Raw genomic sequence first — 26,046 nt, 5'->3', positions numbered from 1 at the left:
AAACAAAAATGCAAAAATAAGTAGTGACTAAAATGTCTTCTTGTCCACAAACACAATGTACCAGTCTGGTAATTAGTGAAAATTAGTCTTTGAGAACTAGCTGAAGACTGTAAAATCACAAAATTTTGTTGTAGTGAAAATATCTAGGTTTACATACAGTCTTCGCGCCAATGCTCTTTTTTTGCAATGTATTTTTAGTCAAAAGAATAAAGAGACAAACAACACAGAATTAATATTATTTTATTGCAAACTGTTTGTAAAAAAAAACCATCAAGTTTTTTGACAAAACAACAAAACATAAAATACAAAACACGACATGACTGAGAACACAAAAATATAATTTTGGCAAAAAGTTGTTGACATGACGGCAACTATATACTGCAGAGACTTATAATCACCATGGCAACAAAACTTGAAGGAACTGTTCAAACTTTTTTTCCAGCAACAATGATTGCTCCAGTTACATCATTCACCCCCCCCCCCCCCCATTCAGATTTGTTATCAAAACCTGTTTAGACTTCATCGTTTTACATTTCAATCTCTGATAAATTTACACTTAGTGACATAATTTACATTTGTAAGGGACGAGGCATTTGATCTTTTCGAACTATTTGTGTCAATATGAGTTGCAAATTACAAACAAACTGTTGCCATGGTAATGGATATTAGTCCTGCAAAACACTGCAAGCACATAAAAAGCATTTTAAATTACAATTATATTAATAAGCACATTACATAAAAACTCAAAAAACATCTAAAAAAAAGAAGAAAGTATGACAAGTCATGTTTTTTGCACACCATTTTAGCAAGAAACAGCTGATCTTTGACATCACATTTACTCACCATTATCAGAATCACTATTTAGTTCCTCTATTTGTCCCTCTGTCTCATCTTTAGCTGATAGCTGTGTATGATCTGAGTTACTATATTGTACTGTTTGTGATTGCACACATACTGGGTTGGCAGTGGTGGTTGATAGGGAGGATGGTGGTGGTGGTGGAGACTGGGGTGGTACAGTTTGTGTAGTTTCCCTAGACTGTCTTCCTTGCACTAGAGCTAATGGTTTCGGAGCTGCTGTAAGTGCAGGAGTGGGTGACCGAAATTGCTGTTTTTGTTGCTGCTGTTGTTGTTGTTTTTGTAGATGCTGTTGCAGTTTCTGCTCAATTTGAATCTGATGTTGTTTTTTGAGTATTTCTTGCTGTATCTGTTGTTGCTGCTGCTGCAAGTGTTGCTGTAACTGTTGCTGTTGAGGTCTCTTTGGTATGATTGGAATGGGTCTGTCTCTATTAGGTGGGGTGATAGCTAGGATTGGTATACTTCCCTGATAGTGATGTTTGTCATCAACACTGTAATCAATTGTAATTTCATTGTCATTTGGTTGTCTATGTATTTGATCCTGAGATCCTGGTCTACTCCTTTGAAGTTGTTCCAAGGATCCGGTGCTGCTTCCAGGTCGACTCCTCTGAAGTTGCTCCAAGGATCCGGTGCTGCTTCCAGGTCGACTCCTCTGAAGTTGTTCCAAGGATCCGGTGCTGCTTCCAGGTCGACTCCTCTGAAGTTGCTCCAATGATCCGTTGCTGCTTCCTGGTCGACTTCTCTGCAATTGTTCTAAGGATCCATTACTACTTCCCGGTCGACTCCTCTGCAATTGTTCCAGAGACCCTGTACTGTTCCTTTGAATCTGTTCAAGTGAGCCAGTCCTCTGCCTTTGAATCCTTTCCAACGAATCTGTCTTATTCCGTTGAAGTTGTTCCAGTGATCCAGTCCTGCTCCGTTGTAATTGTTCCAGAGAAGCAGCTCTCTTTTGTTGAAAGTTAGTGTGGTGATAGTTACCAGGAAACACATCCTTTCTTTCTGCATCTCTGTTGTCTTGGGAACATGCTGTAACATCAGCTGTCTCCTCATTATTTTCATCTTCGTCTGTTTCATATGGTTCGTCGTAATCATGATGTACACGAACAATGTGAACAGAATTAGAAGACTTTGTGAAATGACTTGAATTTACATGTTGTTGCACACTGACAGATCCGTCTTGATGATACAAATATACTTGGTCATTTCCGTTAAAAGTAACTTGAGGATTCTCCAAACGTTTGACTTCGTAATGTCCATCTTCTTGTTTCCAAGACACCTCATACCTGAACTCCTCACTTCCATGCCCACCATTTGTGTTGCTATGGCCAGCATTCGTGTTGCTATGGCCAGCATTTGTGTTTCCATGACTACCATTTGTGTTACCAGTGTATTGATGTTTTGGTACAGGGGGTACATACTGTTGACTGGCTTGTACATTTCCATTGTTATTATTATTCGTGTATGCAGTTGCTTTGGCAAGATGGCTACCATAGGGTGGTGGTGGTGGGTACTGATTTCCCAGTTGGTTGCCATGGTTACTTAGTTTCAGTGATTGGTATGTGTGGTTGTCATGGTTACCGAGTGATTTGGACTGAAAACTGTGTTGCGGGGAGTGAAATTGTTGGTGGTGCTGGATGTATGTTTGTGATAGGTTACCACTACTGGTACTTCGCATTCTCTGATGTGATTGGATGTCGGCATAGTTACCTTTTGAAAGTGAAGTTCTATGAATATCTTCATAAGACCTTGCACCTCTGTTGCCATGGGAAACACTAGCGTATCCTGTTTTCTGCAACCTGAGAGCATCGTTCTCAGCCAGTTCTTTCCTAATGAGGCTGGCCATCAACTTATCTGCAGACTCCTGAGGCTCAGCTAGCAGCGTTCCTGTGGAAGAGTGGACAAGAAAAACAAACTATATCTGATCAGAAATAAAAAATTTGATAAAATGGTCATTACAACAAAACTGAAGTGTGGATGTACACAGATGAAGCTGAATTTATTATCAAAAAAGATACTAGTAGATTCCTTCATCCAATTTCCAAGAACATATGAAATAACCAAACTACATTCTGGTATCAAAATAAACAGATAATACACACATATTTGTACTGTAGCTTAGACATGGAAATACCAGACATGTAATAACCTCCTTACCTAAATAGTGATACTGGGTAGTGTAATTTTTGAAAACTTTGACATAAATATTCTTTTTTAGAAGGACAACATTTTCTGTGTTAGAATTTTGGAATGTATAAATAATTTGTATCCTAGTACAGATAGTCATACTGGGTACAATTTGTGACAATTTTGACATCAATGTTTTATTAAAAGTGTTCAGAAAAACATCATTCTCTGTGAGGTAATATTGGAGAGAATATTATTTGTATAGATAGTAATATACTAAGTTGTACAATTTTTGAAAATTTTGACGTAATTTTTTTGATAATTTTTTCTAGAAATACAGCATTTTATGTAGGGTAATTTTGAAGAAAATATAAAAATTTTATCCTTACCTATATAGTTATCAACTTTAGATAATTTTTTTTTTTTTTTTTGTTTTTTTTTTTTGAAATACAGCATTTTCTGTGTGGTAATTTTGCAGGAAATTTGCCATTTTTATCCTTACCTGTATACTAAGATGGCATTACTGAGTTGTACAATTTTTGGAGAATTTTTTTTCTTTTTAGTAGAAATACAGCATTTTCTATGTGGTGATTTTGAAGGAAATGTGCAATTTTTAACCTTACCTGTATAGATGGTGATACTGGGTAACATATCAGCCAGTATTTGAAGACTTTCAAAGAATGTACCATTATTGACAGGTTTGTCCAAATCCATAATGAAATCACTATTGGGTAGAACCAACGGTGGATGGTTGTTGAAACTTTCTAAAATATCAGCTGGGAAAATAAACAAACAATTAAGATTAATTTGCAAATTTTTAACTTTCTCAAGAAGTATAAAAAAAATCTGTATTTTTGGTATCTAACAACTTGGAATGTGCATTCTACAAGGAGAAGCAGAAATTAGAAAATGTTTCAAGCATTCTTCTGGATCAGTATTCTACACAAATTATTTCACCACATATCAATTCATGGAACAGTAAACCTGATATAATGTGACTAAAGTTATATTTTGCTTTGGAATACTCGTATGAGAGTTTTGTGGAGAGCATTTTTTAAATAACTGGGAGTGTGCATTGCTTCATATAAGTATTTGCCACCCCTCTTTATAATCTCATGACTGCATTCATATGACAGAAAGACACCTAATAATAATTTGAAAACAGAAGAATCACAGAGTATGTCATTCTACAGGGTGCATTCTTTTTTTACTGATCACAAGACCTCTATTGTGGACAAGACAAAATACTTCACATCTTGGAACTTTTTTCATAAGCACATTATTCAATTTACTTCTGTATTTCTACTGTTGACAAAACCTGAATAAATTCTAGCAGTACAGCCAAACAAGAAACAAGACAAAGAATTCAGCTTGAATTCACAGAATCCTACCCACCTTGATAGACCTTAGAGGCAACATTTAAATCTCTTGTACAAGTGCATAGGCAAGTGTGTGTATATATGTGTACATGTATGTGGCTGGCTGTGTGTGTGTGTGTGTGTGTGTGTGTGTGTGTGTGTGTGTGTGTGTGTGTGTGTGTGACTGCCAGTTTGTCAGCCTGCCAGTCTGTCTGTGTCTGTCTGTCTGTCTGTCTGTCTGTCTGTCTGTCTGTCTGTCTGTCTGTCTATGTTAGGATTTGAAAAGAGATTCAGTATAGCACTAAATACCTGTCCTCAGAGCTGGTTCAACATCTTCAGGAGGTGGAAACCATCCCCTTGGTCTGGGTTTGTTGTTACCTAGCTGATATTCACTAAGGATCTGTTGTACTTGAGCAGCATTAAGAGATGGAAAGTCCTTGCGAATAGCATTCCAATCCAGCTACAAAATATGACATTCAAAATTAACACTGAATTCAATTTGATAATTTTTACCTCACAGAAATACAAGGGTGCTGAGTTTTCTTGTTACAGCCAAGTTCCTCTTACCATTGGAATGAAAATTGCAAATTTTTCAGATAATGTTCATCAAACTTGAGGTATTCAAAGAATGTTTTCTTTAAATGATTTGAACTCATAAAATTATCTAACATCATATATATATATAATCATCAAAAAATCATCAATAATAAACATGTCTTATAATAACAGAACCCCATGCTATGTGAATTCCAGTGTGGGTACACAGGGGTATTTGCATTCACTACACTCTTGAAAGTATGGGCGCAGAGAACACTGCTAGCACTCGTGCAAATACCCTGAGTACACCACACTTGCACTCACATGTCATGGGGTTCTGTCATATCATTAACTTACATTAAGGAGTTGTACTTTGGGTGTAGCCAATAGATCAGCTGCTGATGACAGTGTACGTAGAAATGTGGCAGCTTCTTGATGTAAGCCATGTTCCTGAGTCCACGACACCAATAGGTCTAAATTACCCCTTATCTGTGCACCTTTTGACCATTTGTAGAACTTACCACCACTACCTGTTACCATGGTAACAAAAACATTGGTTGTGTAGTTAGGTAGAGATGAATTATAATTTTGAACATAGAAAATGATGTGGCAGAATGAGTGCCAAACTTTTAACCAGTACACACAACACAATTTCATAAGCTGGTAGAACTTTTAAGAGTACCTTATCTAGAAAAAGTACATTTATTTAGCTTTCGTAGTCATACAGCCTCATTCTTCAGATGTTATTTAGTACTTCTGTGTATATTTTTGTGTTAAATGAAAAAATGGTCATAAATTTTTTTTTTTTTAAAATGTGTACTCCAGGCCAAAAAAAAAAAAAAAAATTGTTTCTGGTCAGGAAAGTTTGTCTAAAGTGGTGCGACGATGCAATTTTTAAATTTTGTTTTATTCTCAACAAACTTGTTGTCACTCAATCTGCTATTTATGACAGTTACTGTTCTTTTTTATTTAGTACTTTAGATTAAGTGTGTATGTGGGGCAGCTGTCATTTGCTTGTTCGTGATTGGCTCTGCAGTTGTCTTCACTGAAGTAGGGAGGGTTATTTTTGTGTTTACCCCAGATCTATAGACTGCATGGGCTGGACAAACATGAAAAAAAAAGGCCGAAGCGAGGGTATTTAAGTGATGCATGTGCTGACCAGAAATAATTCTTTTTTTTTGGCCTTATACAAAAGTAGAAAAAAATGATCATATAAATCTGAAAAAGTACTTTTTAAAAGTGAAAAAAAACTGCTCACAAAAAAAAGTGCACTCACCTCGCTCCATCAGCATGTTGAAGAGCGATGCATTGGTGAAGAAGAAGAGATATGCAAATAACTGATGGATGATTTGTGGGTGGACATGTAAATTACTGATGAGTTCAAAGGTCGATTGAAAGATGGTAAGTACACTATCCACACCAATAGATTTATTGTCATCCTTGTTGTCTTCTTCATCTGTGAAGGGGTTACTATCTAGTATGGCTGGCAGTGCTATGTATAAGGTCTGAAAATAAAAGAAATGAAAGTCTTGTCAACGACAAGGTAATGTGCAAAGACAGACATCAGAGAACTGTCTAGTATGGCTGGGCAGTGCTATGTATAGGGTCTGAAAATAAAGAAGATTGGTTTATTTTATACTACAAGACACTGTGCAAAAAAAATAAATAATATGTCACACAGGGATTTTTTAACACCAATCCGATACCATTTATTTCAAAACAGGATATTGCAATTTGATCTACAATATTAAAAGTAAAACATGATTGTCACAATTTGTGTAATCAAAATGATATAAAATTTGTATAGGGGGGGGGGGGGGGGGGAGACGACTTCTTTCCTAGTAATATTACCTTGGTTAGAAAAACAGTATTAAACATTATATACAAAGGCAGTATTTGTTGGTCTATGTATTAAATTCTTGTTTTGTTATTCTTTCACTGTTTTCAATGCATGTCACTGGATATATACATACCACATGTACACAGACATGTTCTCACTACATATCACATTTCACATGGTTTGAGTGTGTCACGCCTAGAGGCACACATACACACCGGCATGTTAACAAGACGTGAGGACTACAATGTAACAAACATGACAACCGCTCGGCTACACTCCCGGTCTTTCGCTCCAACTACTTTAATCGACCACCTATCCAATGAACCATTCAGTCATCAACGATCCTTTATTTTAATCACAAACCAAATCTTATTATTTACCCAGTAGATTGGAAACCAACAAAAATTGATGACAAAAATACTTTTTAACTTAGAGGGACTCGGTGACAATAGGTGAACAATCTGTGTGCGTTGACCATTGTCAATGCGATTTGTGGTGCAGTAGAGTGTCTTTGTGGTCGAACAGACTGAATGTTTTCATGGGAGTTTGTTCACCAGTGGAATTTTAATTGATTTGTTTCACATGTAGCATGAATCCTCTGTTAGTGTACACACCACATGGACTGTAAAACAAAATTAACTTTCTAGTATATAGACGTATCATTCACCGTTTTTGTTTCTGATTTCTGAGAGTGAGTACAAATTCCTTTTGTTGTTTAGACTTTCATGGTATGCATGAGTGATAAAAGAGCTTTCCTTTTCTGTTTCAAAAATTACAATAGAAGTAGCAAAATTGTTTACTGTCGAATATGGATGGGAGAGCTCGTCACATTTCAAAAATGTACTTGGAATGTTGTTTTCCTTATTTTAACAACTTTTTTGTTCTTATCCTAAACGACTGGTTAAGTATTTCAATGATGTAATGCCAGTTTGAAGTCCAGGAATGTTTTTTTGGGCAAGATGAACAACAGATGAAAAACTGCTGGGTTTGGTGGGATTATTCTAGTTACTCAGGACAGAAAAATTGTGGTTAAACATTTAACACTTTTCTTTAAAAAAATATTAAAAGTTGAAAATTTTCATTTCTTAATTTCAGTGGATGTAACACTTTTTAAATTATATAATGTAGCTGTGAGACCACTCTCTGTATGAACACCATTAGTTTTTGTAGCCCAAATTGTCTGCATGTATATGTGGACAACTTTAACACAAGTCCAGTCTGTACATGCCAAAACTCATAGCAGTATATGCCATCAGGTTGTGTGGCCAAAATTTTCAACCAAGGTAATGGTCTGTGTGGTCAAGCCTTTCTATAAAGCTATGATCTGTGAAGTGAAGCATATTAATAGCTCAAACACCAAACTTTCTCTTTCTCTTTTCCACAAAGCTGTATGGTTTATGTGGCCCAACTTTTATATGTAACATGTGTACAAGTTCTGTGGCCCAAATTTATAGCCATAGCAACATACACTATTGGGCTGTGTGGCCAAGATTTTCCACAAAGGTCTGTGGTCTGTGTGGTCAAGTCTTTCCATCAAGCTATTCTGTTAAGCTAACTTTAACATCAAAGTGTTCTTTGTGTGGCCCTGCTTTTCCATCAAGCCATAGTTGGTGTGGCCCAACTTTAACAATTGTATTTGTGTGGCCCAAACTCATAGCTGCAGCAATTAACTATTGGACTGTGTGGCCTAGTTTTTTCATCAATGTATGTGGTGTGTGTGGCCTCTCTTTTCTACCAAGATATAGTCAGTATACAGCCCAACTTTTCCAATGAATTATGCTCTGGATCAGCAAGCTTTAGCACCAAGCTATGGTCTGTGTGGCAGGCTAGCAGTCTTGTCCACCTAGCTATGTTATATATGGGGCAGTTTTTGCAATGAACTATGCCCCAGTCAGCAAGCTTTAGCACCAAGCTATGGTCTATGTGGCCTAGCTATCTTGTCCACCTAGCTATGTTCTATGTGGGGCAGCTTTTCCAGCTACATGTATATGCTCTGTGTCGACAAGCTGTAACACAAGGTGGTGGTATGTTTGGCCTCTCTTTGCATGCCACCTAGATCTGTTTTGTTTAGGCTATTTTTTTTATATTCAACTATGCTCTGTGTGGCCAACTTTTCCACCTATCAATGTTGTGAGTGGGACAGCTTCAAAGTCTCACTTTACAATGACATTATTCAATCTATGCTGTCTATTGTCAGTCTGTATTGTCAACAGACATAACAGTAAAATGGTCCCAATTACTTTGGTAAAGTCCTTCACAAAGTAGGAGTATTTAACAGCTCTATACAGTAGATGTTGGCAGTTGTTTTTCCCCTGGACACCTTATGTCAATTCCGTGTCTTCAACAATGGTGTAACACAATGTAAGGATATATTTCAAAAACCCTACAATGACATTATATGTTTTTTATGTCATTTTATGTGCACAAGGTTGAAAAACTGTTGCATTTTCCAGTTTATTACTTTTTACTTTTTTTAAATCATGATATATCATCAACATAATATTAGTTTAGTCTTCATAATTTAGAGATATTTTTCATAATTTTCTTGGGTTCAAAATACCACTTAATCCAGATAAAATATTGAATTCTACATCCAGCATGTAACATATTATTATTGTAATTTAGAACTAAATGGCCCGGTTTGAATTAGGATTAAAACCTTCATGCAAAAACAATTGGCTAGCATACCTATAGAAAAATTAGTCCAAAACAACAGAATAATCCTCTCTAATCCTTACAGCTCAACTGATATAATATGAGAACATGGGATTGAAAAATGGGCCTTTAAGTAATACACTGCAAGTATAAAGTGATCTTACATGACAGCAACATGAAAAGATTCTCACTCAGGCTTTAAACCCCAATGTTTGAATCCTGTGGCCTTGGATTTGTTCTGTTATGAGTAGAGGTACAAGGATTACATAGAATCATTCTTTTGTTTTAGACCAACATTTTCTCTAGCTCTGTCAGACAACTGTTTTTCAATCCAAATTTTAATCCTAATTCAACATTGGCCTTTATATTGAAAAATTTGTAAAGATTGGAGTTTGCACGCTCTGTCCATATATTCAAATTTTAGACTTTCATAGAGACGTCAGTTTACTAAACATGCTTTGTACAAGAATGATCATTGAAATGATTTATAATATAAGCCTATATAGGTGACCAGAAACCACTTGTCAGATCACCCCAACCATAGTTTACATACAATCCCAGTTATTGTCCACACACACACCCTGTCATTATAACCATCACAACACCTGCATACAGCTAAGTTTTCATCACAATACTAGCCTTTCACTCCACAATTCATTATCTACATTCATAATTTACAAGAAAGCTTTCATACAGCTGACAAGTAGACGATAGACGTACGCTATATCTAATGACTCCGTCAATTCACGACATTCTCTGTTCTAATGCCATCATGCCGAACCTTATAGCTGGTGATAAGTCAATCTTTCCCAGACTGTTTTTATAGTGTTTTGAAGGGAAAGCTTTCTCATAGTTGACAAGTAGACTATATTCAGGACATCATGCAGACCTAATGATTCGATGCCTTCATAACTTTCTCTGTTCTGATGCCATCAAGCTGAACCTTAAAGCTGGTGCTAAGTAAATCTTTCCCAGACTACAGACTGCATGTATGTAAACTTTTTACCAACAAAATAAAATTTAAAAAAAACAAATCTACAACAAAATATCAATAGCCAGCTTTCAATTTGAAAAGGAAAATTATAATCATTTTTGGCATGGGTAGACGTACAAATAAAGTACTGTGAGTACCTCACCAACAGATGTTTTACCTTAATTAGGTAATAGACAGTCTATGCTTACCTTAGTTAGATAGTACACAGTCTGTTGAAATGTATACATCACAACTTCTTCTAACACTGACAGCACTTCATCATCAGCTGTAGCCAGTGATGCTCTGGATCCTGGCGGTAAACTCTCAGCTGGACTCATCAAATAATCTATCATGGCTCCCTGGAAGTGGTTCAACATTTCCAAGGCATTCGCCATCCAGAATATAATGGATTGGAGGTCTGGAAGGAGTTCTTTCATGGAAGCTACGGCATCATTAGGTCTAGAATGGGATAAACATTACATATATTTTACTCAAAAAAAATAAATTTTTGAAATCAACAATCACAGAAAACTGAATTTTAGTTGGATTTTGATATTACAACTTTAAGGCCCATCATCAAATTTGAAATAAAATGTAGGCAAGAAAGACTGTGTTGTCAGGCAGAGCTATGCAAAAGTTGGTCCAGAACAAAAGAAGGATCCTAAGTAATCATTATGGCGCCATTGATAAGATAACACTAATACAAGTACCGGGATTGAAACATGGGCCTTTAAGCATTTAGCACTTCTATAATACGTTATCCTCTATTACAGCCAATGAAGTACTCAAAACATTCTGAAGATCCACAACAGTAGATTTTGGTGAATTTACAAAAACATAGAATTACGATCGATCGATTCATTATAAAGCTTGAAAGCAAATAAAACACTGAAATATCTATGTTTATATTGTGCAGTGACCAGGTCTATTATTGAAACTAATATATAATGATGTGGATAAAAATAGTTTGTATTTCCGATTTAAAGTCAGACATGCCTACAGCTATGACCACCTCAAAGTTATTTTCAACAACAACAACATGCCTGCCGGGCTGTAATCTATTTTTGCTGCTATACTTCCGATTCATTGACAATTTCGTAACGTATCATACAGTCTTACAGGAAAGTAAATTGTTGGCCGAGTGCAAATCACCTCAGAACATAACTACAACAGTTCTTTTTGTTCAAAATCTTGACTAATAGATGCAGTATATTATAGTTGCAGTAGGTTGTATTAGCTGATGAGAGTCAGGTGAGATGTTTTTAATTTAATAGAGGAAGAGTATGAGGATTGTTGTTGCTAAAAAGTCTTACTTCTCTAGAAATCAAACAATCCTATTGGACTACTACGGAATATAACTTAGCCCTAAAAAATGTCTGTTTTCCCTGCTATAGAATTCTATCAGATATATCAATTCTTTCTCCCTAGTTTAGGTGCACAGCAAGATTTTCACTAATGTACAGAGTATATCATTTACTACAATCTATGTTCCCACGCTTCAGAATAATTTGATGGAGTTTAACTTGACTACATTGGTAGACAAACACACACACTGCTTACAAGGAGGTGGTGGATACAATTTATCAACTGTCGGAAGTATTTAATTACTTAATTCAAACATGCCCTGCAGCATTTAACCTTCTACTGCTAAGAGTTGATGACTTGGAGAAGGTTTCAATTTATGCAGCTTTACAAAATAATCACTATCAACAGTATGTAATGGTTTTTTTTTGTTGTTTTTTTTGTTGTTGTTTTTTTTTTTTGGGGGGGGGGTGTTTTTTTTTTGGGGGGGGGGTCCTCTTGTGTCTAGTCAACTCATGATATAGGCTTGTATATTTCAAATGTTCTTCACAACTATCTTACTCTGGGGCTATGTGTATAATACCTTAATTAGATTTCTATGCTCTTCATTCAGTTTATGTACCTATATTTTTTTACAGTTAACATATTAGCAAACTGTTTGATTTCTAGACAAAGTATTAGATGAACATGCACATTTCTGAGAAATAAATGTATCAAGTTTATCCTGTTTCTGATAACATAGGTTATTTTTTTCTCATAATTCATATTATTCTTGGTAATGTGGTCTTCATGAAATTATGGGTTGAGTCAAACTGAGCCATTGTAGTAAAATTAATGCATAAAATAAATGCCACCACTACCCCGGGACCTCTACACCTGCCATCCCCACTCTGTAGTTACTGCATATAATTTTGCCGGCCACTTCATTTATTGTTTTATTTTGTATTTGAGATTTGTATTGTTTGATTTGTTAATAAACTCAGATTTCTAAGGCTATCACGGCATGATTGTTATTGAGGGGAATCTACAAAGCTGAATTACTGTTAAAACCAAATCAAACACCTCATTCTGTGCGTTATAATTTAAATTGTTTGGTTCTATATGAACACTTCAGTTAGCATGAGTTATTTGAGACAACTACAAGCACAAAGGAACTTCAGTTTCAAAGTTTGCATACTTTGAGTCAGTCAATTCTCACACTCCTAATACATGTCCTTCAAACAAGATATCAAGATTACATGCTTGAATGAAGTAATTACAGATACCATACAAAATCAAGAATCTGTTTTAATTAACCTTTTTACTAGAAAAGTAAACATTTATTCATTCTTTTCTGATTATCACAGCTCCAGTGATCATTTTAATCAAGTCTTTGATACAAACTTACAAAGATACAGAGATTAAAGTTTTTCTATTTCAACCTTCTAGTTTTAATTCAAGGCTAGGGTTTTTAAACAAATTTGTTTCTGTTCAAGTCTGTCAATATTTGTTTTCTTTTCTAACAATTACCTCTCCATTATTCCCTGATTCACTCAGTCATTGCCACTGAAGAACATCTTCAAAAGATGCTTATGAATTTCACATAAATTCAGATGACAATTTTCCCATGAGATCTTCCCTCATACTTCTTTAGACAAGCCTTATGTAGCTGCAAATAGTTAAGGTGGGCAGAGGAGTAGAGTCATTATACTACCTAACTGACTGACCAAATACCAAATACCAAACCTAACTAACAACAGAACACTAACTAACTAACTAACTAACTAACTAACTAACTAACTAACTAACTAACTAACTAACTAAGTAACTGACTGACTGACTGACTGACTGACTGACTGACTAAGTAACTGACTGACTGACTGACTGACTGACTGACTGACTGACTGACTGACTGACTAAGTAAGTAAGTAACTGACTGACTGACTGACTGACTGACTGACTGACTGACTGACTGACTGACTGACTGACTGACTGACTAACTAACTAAGTAACTGACTGACTGACTGGCTGACTGACTAACTAACTAACAAACTAACTAACCGACTGACTGACTAAGTAACTAAATTGACTGACTGACTGACTGACTATCTAACTACCTTAAGTAACTAACTGACTGACTGACTGACTGACTGACTGACTGACTGACTAACTGACTAACTAACTGACTAACTAAGTAACTGACTGACTGACTGACTGTCTGACTGACTATCTAACTAACTACCTAACTGACTGACTGACTGACTGACTGACTGACTGACTGACTGACTAACTAACTAACTACCGTGCTAACTAAGTAACATATAACTAAATATACATATATAACTAACTACCAACAAATTACCAAACCTAACTCACTACACTAACATTAACAACATATAACTGAAAATACATATACCTATTAAACTAGAAATCAACTAATTACATATAACTAACTAACTAACTAACTAACTAACTAACTAACTAACTATTAAATTTATCAATTTGTTTACTTTGAATGTATATGTAAATATAAGTTATTCTTACTCAAAAATTGTTCATAACAATTTTCATCTTTGAAATAATTACTTTAAATATTCAACTTAATTTCTAATAGACCAATCTGTATTTGGTTGACCTATACTCACCTTGATGGCTGTTTGTTGGCGATTTCTTTGGTCTTGTCCTGCAAATAGTAAATAATTGAAAGGTGTGTCATTCATAATTAATTGAACTGGTGAACAACTCACTATAGAAAGTTGATTGGTAATTTGTGATTCTCTATAACACTGGTGGTACTAAGTGAATCTGATTGAGTAGGGATTAGATTGAGGAGAGAGGGTTTTATGTCAGTGAATCAGGCTGGGCAAGGATTAGACTGAGGAGATATGGGTTTATGTAAGTGAATCAGGCTGGGCAAGGATTAGACTGGGGAGAAATGGGTTTATGTGACTGTATCAGGCTGGGAATGGATTAGACTGAGGAGAGAGGGTTTTATGTCAGTGAATCAGACTGGGCAAGGATTAGGCTGAGGAGATATGGGTTTATGTAAGTGAATCAGGCTGGGCAAGGATTAGACTGGGGAGAAATGGGTTTATGTGACTGTATCAGGCTGGGAATGGATTAGATTGAGGAGAGAGGGTTTTATGTCAGTGAATCAGACTGGGCAAGGATTAGGCTGAGGAGATATGGTTTATGTGAAACCCTCAGAAGGATCCATCTGACTGAAAAGCATACTATATTTTCTTGTGTTTTTTAGATAAAAAAAATAACAAATTTTTCTTATTATGATCAGCGACAATTAATACAAACACAAGGTGTCATTTTTCCCCCATTGTTTTTACCCAATCAAAATGAACATTTTGAAAAGCTTCAGTTTATACTGAGAGAGGGGTTTATGACCAGTGCCACCTGTTGGTACATACGCCACCATCAATACACAGACTTAAAAACACTATGGCATCAGCGCAGCAGAGCTGGGTAAAGACAAATCAAAATCAATACTGGGTGATCAATAAACCTAGATTCTAGATATACCCTGTGCATTGTTATCAACACAATACATGGTATGAATGGTCACTGACATCTACTGGCATAGTGCCCGCTGATAGTGAAAGTCACTTTTTCTCTCACTGCCATTATTATTTAGTAGATGGATAAAGTACATACTATAATGTGTTAAACTGTCTACCACTTCCAGACAGTATGTTTTGATGGCCAGGCAATGTAATAACACTATAGGGAAGGTTATTTCAACATTGTGACTTCCATATCCACAAGTAGCACTTTCCTAAATACTTTCTACCATTTTGTGTACACAGTACCCTATGATGTAACTTCTTTGTTTTTCAAGTGAAATTTTCTTAGACGAGACGATCAGTGGTATTTCATGACCAAAACATATGGAAATAACTACACATTTAGGATTTAAAAACAGTAAATTTAACAAATTATATGAAGTATTAGATGAGTTACAAACATGGTGAATTGTTATACAAATTACAGACAATAAATAAAAAAGAAACAGAAAAACAGAATTTTTTAAATGAGTGCTTTTCCATCGTTTTGCATCGGTAAAATATTCTCATAATACATCATATTGTTTACCATACTTTGTCAAAAATATACCTATTCTTTCAAAAAAAAAGTGAGGAAAATTTGATTTTCAAACGGAAGCACTAAATGACTGTGGTACAATATGTTAAATAGTTTTATTGATTGCCTACAACACTGGATGGCATGATAGGAATTCCTACTTTTCAACTTGTAAATGGTTAGAGCAACTATTTAACTTTATTTTAATTAAAGGGTGACACTAAAACACAGGTAGGCATTGATTACCAGCTCATTACAGGTATGTGACTTGAATTCGTGAGAAAATAACGGAATCCAAAGGCTGGGTTCACATTTGTCTAGAAACAATACATTATTAAAGTGGTGTTTACCAACATGACCATTGTAGAACTGTAACACTCCGGGTGAGTGTGTGTGTTGGACTCAGGGCTTGAAATTAACAGTAGTCCCATGTCCACGGGCTACCAATTCTTGTGATTGGGCTACCATAATTGGCAATGATTATGCAATGATTTAAAGAATGGAAGATTTACGGACATAAAAGTATTTTAATATACACACATATTTCCAATAGAGGAACTCTGTTTTCAGTTCAGGAATATAGGACTGAAATTGGTAGCCCACTAGGACTACCAAAGAAAAAAGTTAATTCCAAACCCGAACATAAACTGTTCATTCCAAGTAATCCTGTTTCTCCACAATTATTAATAGTCATATCAACTGCCTTGGTTAGTTGATTGTATTTTTGTATTGTCTACATTTAAATGTTTAGTTCTGCAGTAGTCATGAAGGTAGGAATGTGTGCAAAGATTTGGGGTGTTTTAATAAGTAATGGGTAAATGAAGAACAGGACAGGACATGAACGTAAACACCTCATTGAAGACGTTTTCCTCCAAAGTGATTAATAGTCAACTGCACTGGTAATTAGTCACTAGAATTTGACACCTTTTTTTTGTAATGTTAAAATGTTTAGCATAGTAACAGTAAGGGTGAGGGTTAAGATTAAAAGTATTTTAATATGTAAGAAGCAATCAGAAACAGATTAGGACTTAGATGTAAATGCATGGTTTATGATAGTTTTTAAAAAAACAAACTAGTTAGTTGATGAAACTTTACACTTTTTTGTATTCTTGACATTTAAATGTTTAGCATGGTAGAAATGGTAAGGGTAAGTGTAAAGATTAACGATACACTTTGTAGTATTATAATAAGTCATTTTAAGCAATGAGAAATGGGACATTGCAGAATGCATGAACTGTTCATTCAAGATTTTTTTTTCTTCAAAATGATTAATAGTCAAGTGAACCAGTTAAACGATGGAATTTGACACTTTTTGTAATGTTTACATTTACACATGTTTACCATGCCCAGCATCTATTACAATATTGGACCTTTTGTGTTTTCAGTACAAAGAAAACAATTGTCCTTGTTTTGTGTAAGAATTTAGAATCTAACATTGGTCATCAAAAAGTAATTTTGCAATGGTGCAGTCATAAATGAAGTAATGTACAGACTCCAAGGCCAGTGCAATCAATGAAACATGTGTAAAACAAACTGGATCACATTCACTTGTTTGTTTTGGAAATTCCTATGAAAATCAATTTATTTTACTGAAAAAAAACATCTTTAAATATTTTTACCTTAAAGTTACACTGATGAAAAATTTTACAGTAATAATAATTATTATTTTTATTACTTTATATATTAATAATCCATTGAAAAATATTAACCAAGCTTGGCTAAAAATTCTGAGAAATAGATAAATTAATTTCGAGAAAAAAATAAAAAAATAAAAAAACCTTAAAAGTAAAAAAAAAATCCATCAAATTTCCTTATATTGTGTGTAAAGAAATTTTTTTACAATAAAAATGTTTTTGAACTTGCACTGGGATTAATTCAAAGTATGAGAAAGACAAACACAGCATAATGTTTACATAATAGTCAGGATGTACTGGAAACAAATTACAGAGTGGAGAGTTCTTAATTAAACTTACCCATGCAATACTTTGAATAAGTCCAGAGATCTTCAGTAGTAATTTCCTTGTTGCTGCCTGGTCATTGTGATAAGCAGAATACTCCACACACATACAAATTAAATATGCAGGCGTCAAAGTAAATCCACCTTTTTCCACATCAACAACAGATGTGATTTTCTCCAACAGATCATCCTCGTCTCTTCTCTCGTATATCATCTTAATTCTGTTCTCATTTCTCTCGTATTCCTGTGCTTTCTTCTTCAGATGTTCGTTCAAATTATCCCGACATTTTGACAGTGAATCGACACTGCTGTGTTTCTTGATTGTGGGTGTGTTTGGTTCATAGCTCAATGATAGCCATTTCAAGTCTAATGGTATCTCTTTCATTGTAGTGGGATCTTTAAAGAGAAAGACATAATGGTTTCCCATGGCAACCAGATCCCCTGGTTTCAGTTCCGTTTCCTTGGTAACAAGAGTACCATTGATGGTGACTTTAGCAAGAGCAAGGGGGTCCAAGGACACGGTCATTGCACAATCTTCAATATTCTCTATAAGTCTGTAGTTTCTATTTGCAGGTTTCTTACATACCCAGCAATGTTGTGGTAATATGTCATGTGCTGAGAGTGAAACATCAGGTTTATTCTCCTCATCATCATCTTCTTGCATTTGCCCGATCATCGACACTTGTTCATTCAACACATACAAGACAAGATCATTTTCTGGTGAAAATCCACGAAGTGTCAGAAAATATGGAAAATCCAGAGGTGGTTTGTAGTTATAGAGGGCAAGAGGATCATCACTACTCTCTGTCTCTTCAGGTTCGTGTAACAGTCTCTGTAACAAGTTTTTGTCCTCTCCATTTGTCTTGGTAGTAGTGTAATCCAAATTCAACACACTACTTGTCAAATCAGGTTGTCTTTCTTCATTCTGAACAATATCTAACAAAGCATCATTACTTTCAGCTCTGTGTAATCGTACACGAGACAATTGTAAACGTCTGGCATTAGCATTAATCCCTGATGTGATTGTGTCAATTTCACCTAGTTCCTCTGCAACGGCTGATCGTTTCCTCACTTCAAATCGTCGTGAGAACCCTTCACCTGGTTTCCAAAATGATTGTAAGACAAGAGGCCGTTCATTGTCCTCAACAACACGCACACATTCAGTCATCCACAGTTGTCCCTTCGTTTCCGATTTCACAAACTTGCCAATAACGTCACATAATACGTAATCTTTGTAAGATGATCGCGAGAGACCGTACCTTTCTAACACCTCCTTGACAAGTTCAACTGCCGATGACCTCATTGATGCAAGCACACTCTTGTACTGAGCTCCTGGACAGATTTGGTCTCCGTAAACTTTCAACACACCTGGTGTGGCTTTCTCCGTGGATAATTCCACACTTTTGGCTAGTCTTGTTTCTTCTTCCTCCTTTTCCCTTTTCCTGAGACTAAATCTCCGTTGGAACAAAAGTGCAACTGAGGAACTAGATTTCATATGCTTCCTAGCTTTGGCTTTGGCAGGTGATCGTACATGACTGTCTTTGTTTTTATGTCTCTGTTTTGACAAGTTTGCGTTGATAAGTAATCCTGATGCTCCACCGTTGTTCATTTTGATTTCGGTGGTTCTGTCACGTCTACCAGACTGACTAGAGTTTGACAAACTACTACTCAAGTCACTACTAAGACTAGAATCATCGGTGAGAGGCAACATCCCATTTGTCAATAGTTCACCTGACGGGTCCACCCTCAGGGTGTTCTCAGTATGGTGGCCATTCATCATGGCTTTTATGTTAGGGAATTTAGAAAGCAAGTTACGACGTTTGTTGGCAGGACTATGAAGTGTTTTCTTAGATACAACAGGACTAGAACTAATACGGTGAGTGTCCATACGAAATACAAACCTTGGAGAAACTCTTGAGTTTAGAGCAACATCTAAGGGTTTTTCTTCTTTAGCCAATAAAATTTCATCTGTGAATAAAAACAAGATACATATATAAAAAAAAGAGACAGTTGTTAGCTTCAGAGTAACACCTGGTAGTTGCTCCTGTCTAGCCAATAAAATTTTATCTGTGAACAAAAACAAGATACACATAAAAAAGACACAGTTGTTAGCTTCAGAGTAACACCTGGTGGTTGCTCCTGTCTAGCCAATAAAATTTTAACTAAAAGGTAAACAAAGATACACATGAAATAAAACGAGAAAGTGGAGCTTGAGAGATTATGGTCCTCCAGCCAGGAATTAACACCCTCAAAACAACCTTCCAAAGATAATTTGATTAAATGATTGCCAGAGTCTAAAACTGGCACTTACTGGTAACTAAAAATTAAATATGTCATACATATAGATCTTAAGTTCTGCCTACAGACATGTAGATTAGCATTTTTGCTAATGGTTGGGAACCTACTATCCGAGGAGGAAATTCTCGCAAATGCTGCATAGAGTTCACTACTTTGTTGTACCACATTTTTTTAATGTTGAACCTGAGAACTTTGGATATATTTTACCAACACTTTGAATGCCACTCTTATCAAAAACACTGTGCAATATCTCAAAAGTGGTCTGAGGTAATATTGTCTATGATAGACCCTATAACTTTCTGGCAAGTAACTCTACTTATAATAGCTGACATTGATACAATATGGTAGATGCCAAAATTACATACAAATAGCCAACTGTACTGAAGTGAGGTGACACTTTTTACACCTTTCTGCTCTTCCCCTGAGGATACAGACAAAATATTGCAAATTGTATCCTTTTTGTGCACTATACAAGTAACATATGCTGAAGTACACACACACACCTTTCTGTACTTTCACTCAAGGCTACATATAAATATCCTCAATGGTAGGGTACACACTGTGAATAATACACCATATGCCAAATACACACATAACTCTACCACAGTACCAGTATACCTTTCATATGACAGTACGTTTAAAAGAAAATACACAATACTATGTTAGCAGAAAACACATGACACTGCTTAATATGACAGATTATACATGACAGTACCTTTGACAGAAAAATACATGACAATACATTTGACAGAAACATACATGACAATACATGACAATGCATTTGACAGAAAAATTACACATCGGTTACAGCACCGTTGACAGAAAAATACACATGACAGTACGTTTGGCAGAACATGCAGAGACAGAGAAAATGCACAACACTATAAATTTGCCAGAAAAAACACGACAGCAGCTTTGACAGAAAAATACATGACAGCACATTTGATAGCAAACGACACAACAATCTGTTTGGCAGAAAAATATGACACTATTTTTCACAGTAAAATACACTTGACAGTACCTTTAGCAGAAAATTACTTGATACTACTTTAGACAGAAAAATACATTGACACTGTCTTTGACAAAGTATTGATCCCAGCTTAAAGCATGAGAACCGTTGCAAACCAGTTAACTAGAACAAAATGTATGTCAGTCACATTTACACCACAGCACTTTAGCTATAGTGTATATATATACGTACATACCAGTCAGCTGTACAATGACGTAAAGTCCCAGTCAATTCAGATAAAATATGCCAATGTCTCCTGAGACTCAGTAACCATAAAGTGTTTCTAACCTGTTCACTAACAACCCAACCTGTCATCATAAATATTTTATCAGTTCCTCTGATGTTAAAAACTCCTCATGCAAAGCCGTTTTGAAAGTCTGCCAAACGCTGCTTAAAACATTCTTTAAATAGCTACATGAAGACAACTATTTAGGATACAAACCAAGATGAAAACTATTTCTCCTTCAAATTGCAATCATTTTCTACTCCAAACTCTAAGTTTCAAGCTTTGTCGAGGTGACCTAGAAGGATTACGTGTGCGTTACTTGACACATTTCTGAGTTTCTTAACACTATTTTTCATACCAAATAAACCCTTGCTATCTTTTCATGCTACTTTGAAATACCTGCATTACCAAGTTTATACTCACTAATATCAGCAGTTGTCATGTATTCATCATGACTGCTATGTACCACACTCCCTGTTTGACAGCTGCTTGTACCGTACTCACAATTCACTGACGTGTATGAACGCACTCGGAGAGTAAATCCCTTTTTTCCCCGACCAGCTATAGCACCACTGACTGGTAACTTAATACGCAAGCTAAACAACTCAATGACTGGATTTGCATATAAGTGGCTGCCTACAACGTGACTTGAACAACTTTCTTATTGTCCTGATGGATACTAGAAGGTGCCAGTCTTAAATTATTCACTAATGGCATATTCTTGTTAGTCTTCTCGAGCCATGAATTCTCTCAAATTATGACTCTAGTGGGATTTGCATCAAAACAAAAAAAGATCAATAGATTAGAAAGGTAATTGTTAGGGATGTTCTATTTCACAGAGGGGGGGAACACCTGTTGATCTCAGGGGATACTCACATGTGTCCAGAGCCATTAACTTTCATTTAGGATATTTTTCATGGTTTTCCAAATGTGTGAATTTCAATTTTCATTTTGAAATCAAGAAAGTTTATATTAACACTTTCCAGTTATATAATACTGACAATGATAATGGTATGTTTCTTTCTCCTTTTTTTCGCAGTAAAGTATATTCCCCAAGGGGTCTTTAGAAAAAAACTTTTAATGCGTTTAATGGTTTATCTACATAAGGAAAATGCACAGATTTATCAATTTTGTTTTTATACCGAAGTTGCAAACATAAACAATTTCAAATTTTTATTGACAAATTCCAGTTACTTCAAATACAGATTCTGTACATAATGAAAATGATCCTTGCCAGGTACAATGTCATGGGTAATTAAGTTAAATACGCACACTTTACGACAATGTATGTTGTTTGTATTTTTACTACTAAATGTTCATTAATAGCCATAAATCAAAATTTAAAACTTAACTGGTTAATGAAACCTGAAACAATTGGCTGTACACATGAAGTTTATTATGAGGGGTTGGTATTGTCACATTTCAAAGTTAATGAATACTCCATTTCAAGAGACTTTTAGGTCATTCTTGGTCAAAGGAGAAACCTGGCACCAAGCTAAAAACAACTGGTTTTTTTGTCTACCTGTTCAGGAATCTAATAATACGAAGGAATGTAATTCTTTCAGGAGAAAAGAACTTCGAGAGACACTGTCACATTTCCAAGTCAATGTATTGTCTATATTCAAAACAAATCCCAAAACAACTGTTTTGTCTACCTGGAAAACAAATCTATTACAGAAAAGAACTTCAGGGGGCACTGTCACGTTTCCAAGTCTACCATTGTCAACAAATTCCAAAATATAACGGTTTTGTTTTAATACCTGTAAAATGAACCTAATGAATATTGCTACACAGAAGCCATCACATTTTCAAATCTCTGTTTAGTCTATATTTAAAACAACCTCCAAAATAACTTATGTTTACTTGTAAGACAAAGAATATTACTGCACTGAAGCTTAAATTCTTCAAAGCCTCAAAGAAAAAAGAACTTTGGGCACCATTCTCACATTTTCAAATCCATGTATTATCTTTATTTAAAACAACACCCAAAATAACTGTTTTGTTTACCTATGAAATGCATCTATGATCTTATTGCACAGGAAAAAGATATTCGAGAGTTACTGTCACCTTTCATAGTTTATTTTATATACAGTCTAGAAATCTATAAACAACTGTCTACCTGTAAGATGAATCTGATTTATACTGCAAAGAAATGTAACTCTTTGAATCTTTAAAAAGAAAAGATATTTGTGATGTAATGACTTGGCCAACTTAAAAACCAGTAGTTTTATTACAGTCTCTTTGTTTGCAGTGTTTTAGTGTGTGTGTGTTAATTGGAGGGTTCATCTCACACCAGTGTTTTTACTAGCTGTGTTAATTGCAGGGTTCAACTCACACCTACTTGTCAAGGTTTAGGTGTATTTATAAATATCAGATTACTGTCATGGGTCAAGACTTCAATAAATAACAGCTTTTATCTAGATGTTTATACAAAACTAAAGGTTTGACTTTGGTTAAAACAGTAGCTGATATATGGTATATGCTTGAAGTCAAAAAGTGACATATTGTTGGTAGAGTTTACCTTTGACATGCAAGCACAAACAACATACAGATTGGTTTGAAGAACTTGCAAACAGAAGATGACAAGATAGCAATATAAAGGTTATAATTGTCACATGCATAGTCTGAATGCAAACATGGTATTGAATCATAAAGAGAGATCTTGAGATTTGATGAAGGATAACATTAGACTATACATGCAAGAAATGAAAACAACAGGAATATTATGTTGGTTAAATCTACCCAAGTTCCCCTGGTATTTTACAAGGATTCCCTACCAAAGTCATGTTTGCTAAATTGCTAGGTACATAATGGAAGTCTATGCAAGTTGACTAGATTTTCCACCTGTAATACTGCTACAATTCAAAAATGTAATTTTCTTGTCACATGGCCAATTATGAATAAAATATCATAACACCTTGAGTCTGTTCTGAGTGATTGGACATTCATTGTCATTTAAAATTAATTATCCAAGAGATTATTTTGTGTCAAAATTTTGAATGCAAAATTAGGAAAAGAACAGGACTAAATAAAATCTTCACATATAATTGCAGAGTTGACAATCTTTAATGAGTCTAGGAATTTGTTTTTACATCAAATCAGTGAAATCAATTGAAAATTACCAAGTAATTAAAACCATGGGGGGGGGGGGGGGGGTTTAGAAATACGGTCCTTCCTGGTGATTAAAACCATGGAGGGTAAAAACACAGTTCTTCCTACTCCAAGTCAAAACATAGCTGTTACTTTACAGAAGATAAATCAACAGAACAGTTTACAAATTACACAGCAATGTAGTAATTCTATTGTTATGTAGATCAAGGTCATTTAATAATCTTACAACTTTTACACCCTTGATCCCTAATGTTTGAATACCACAGTTTTGCATTACTGCTTTCTTATCAGTCTATAACCATACAGACAAGATAGGGTTATTCTTTTGTTCTGGACTGCTGTTTTTTTTATAGTTCTGCTCATAGACCCTCCCCCAACTTGGTGGAGGGTCTATGTTCTGCTCGACATGTATTTTTCTCATCCAAAGTTTAAAAGCCAAGTTTAAAGGATTCACTTCCAGGCTCTCACATTCATGGTATGTAATCGGTGGAGCCATAAGGATTACATAGCCTATGATCATTCTTTTGTTCAGGACGAACTTTTTTTATAGCTCTGCTAGATAACTATTTTTCTTTTTCACAGCTAATATGTTAATCCTAGTCTTAACATGAACTTGTACAATGTACAATGTCATCCATTGATCAAAATACTTCATGGCATTTAACATTCTACCATGACAACCTTAATTGTCAAAGTCACAATAACTTTCTTTAATAACACTAATATGTAAGCACAGTCATGAACTAAGTTTGGTAATACAGAATCACACCTACTTTTAAACTTGATTAGTTGTAAATCCTTGATTGAATCAAGTTTACATGTGTACCTCCATTCTTTATCATTCATCCAAATTGACTGATTGAAAAAGCCAGCATTTAACTTTAGAAAATCATGTCATGACTCCAGCTATTCAATCATATGCCCAAGTCTTATAGTAAAACTTTGGCTCTACACATGAAAAGTTGACAAACAGTTCCTCTGCTATGTCTCTGGCTAGTCCTGTGGTAAAGTTTAATAGCAGACTTGCCCAAGGGTCTAGCAGCTAGATTATACGTTAACCTTATACACGAGTGTAGGGTCTATGATTTAATACTGTTGATCTCAGCTGTTTTACTTAATTTAACAAAAAATTTTAACTACATTTATTCACAATTAGTATAAATTTCAAATGAATTTTACGTTGCAGATAACAGAAAAGTTTTTGTCCATAACCTGTTTCCAATGAAATATAATTCACAGAATACACTATGTCTTTGGTAACTAAGTGCTCTCACACACTCTGATCATGAGCCATTTCTAGTTCATTTCAGGGTCTATGTACTTGTTTACCAAGTACACTATTAACTTCTCCTATCTACATAATCTTATCAAATCATTCACTGCCATACAAGTGTCATTTACATGCTCATATCATTTGCATATTTCTGTTGATACATCAATCCAATTTCCTATCCTCAACATTACCATGGAAGTGATTTACAGTTTAAAACATTATGGGTTATTATTTTTAAGGCATGTCTTTATGTTACATTGAATATGGTAATTTGCCAAGTGTAGTGGTAATTTCATATAACAATTCATAATAATTCTATCCAGGGTACTTTGACAATGACATTTAGCTATCAAAGTTATGGGACTTCCGTTACTCTATAAAGACATACCTAATGGAGACTTCACTGAGAGTGCATGTAATTACAAGTCACAACACATACAAGTATGCAAAATAACAC

General features: G+C 35.2%; 1 protein-coding gene across 1 annotated transcript in view; it reads right to left on the bottom strand.

Annotated features, from left to right (window-relative positions):
* The window catches only part of LOC144435330 (ras-associating and dilute domain-containing protein-like), a 53,107-nt gene that overhangs the window by 2,108 nt on the left and 24,953 nt on the right, over positions 1-26,046 (bottom strand). Inside the window, exons 3-10 of the mRNA XM_078123926.1 lie at positions 17,689-19,640; positions 14,269-14,306; positions 10,552-10,801; positions 6,151-6,379; positions 5,232-5,404; positions 4,647-4,797; positions 3,603-3,755; positions 2,563-2,739 (exon numbers count right to left, since the gene is read on the bottom strand). Of these exons, the coding sequence (XP_077980052.1) occupies positions 2,563-2,739; positions 3,603-3,755; positions 4,647-4,797; positions 5,232-5,404; positions 6,151-6,379; positions 10,552-10,801; positions 14,269-14,306; positions 17,689-19,640 (3,123 nt within the window). The remainder of the gene's footprint in view (positions 1-2,562; positions 2,740-3,602; positions 3,756-4,646; positions 4,798-5,231; positions 5,405-6,150; positions 6,380-10,551; positions 10,802-14,268; positions 14,307-17,688; positions 19,641-26,046) is intronic.

This window comes from Glandiceps talaboti, chromosome 5, assembly GCF_964340395.1.
Source record: "Glandiceps talaboti chromosome 5, keGlaTala1.1, whole genome shotgun sequence".
In the NCBI taxonomy this organism is placed as follows: Eukaryota; Metazoa; Hemichordata; class Enteropneusta; family Spengelidae; genus Glandiceps; species Glandiceps talaboti.
Note: the sequence above shows the minus strand (reverse complement) of the source record. Positions and strands in the feature narration are given on the sequence as shown.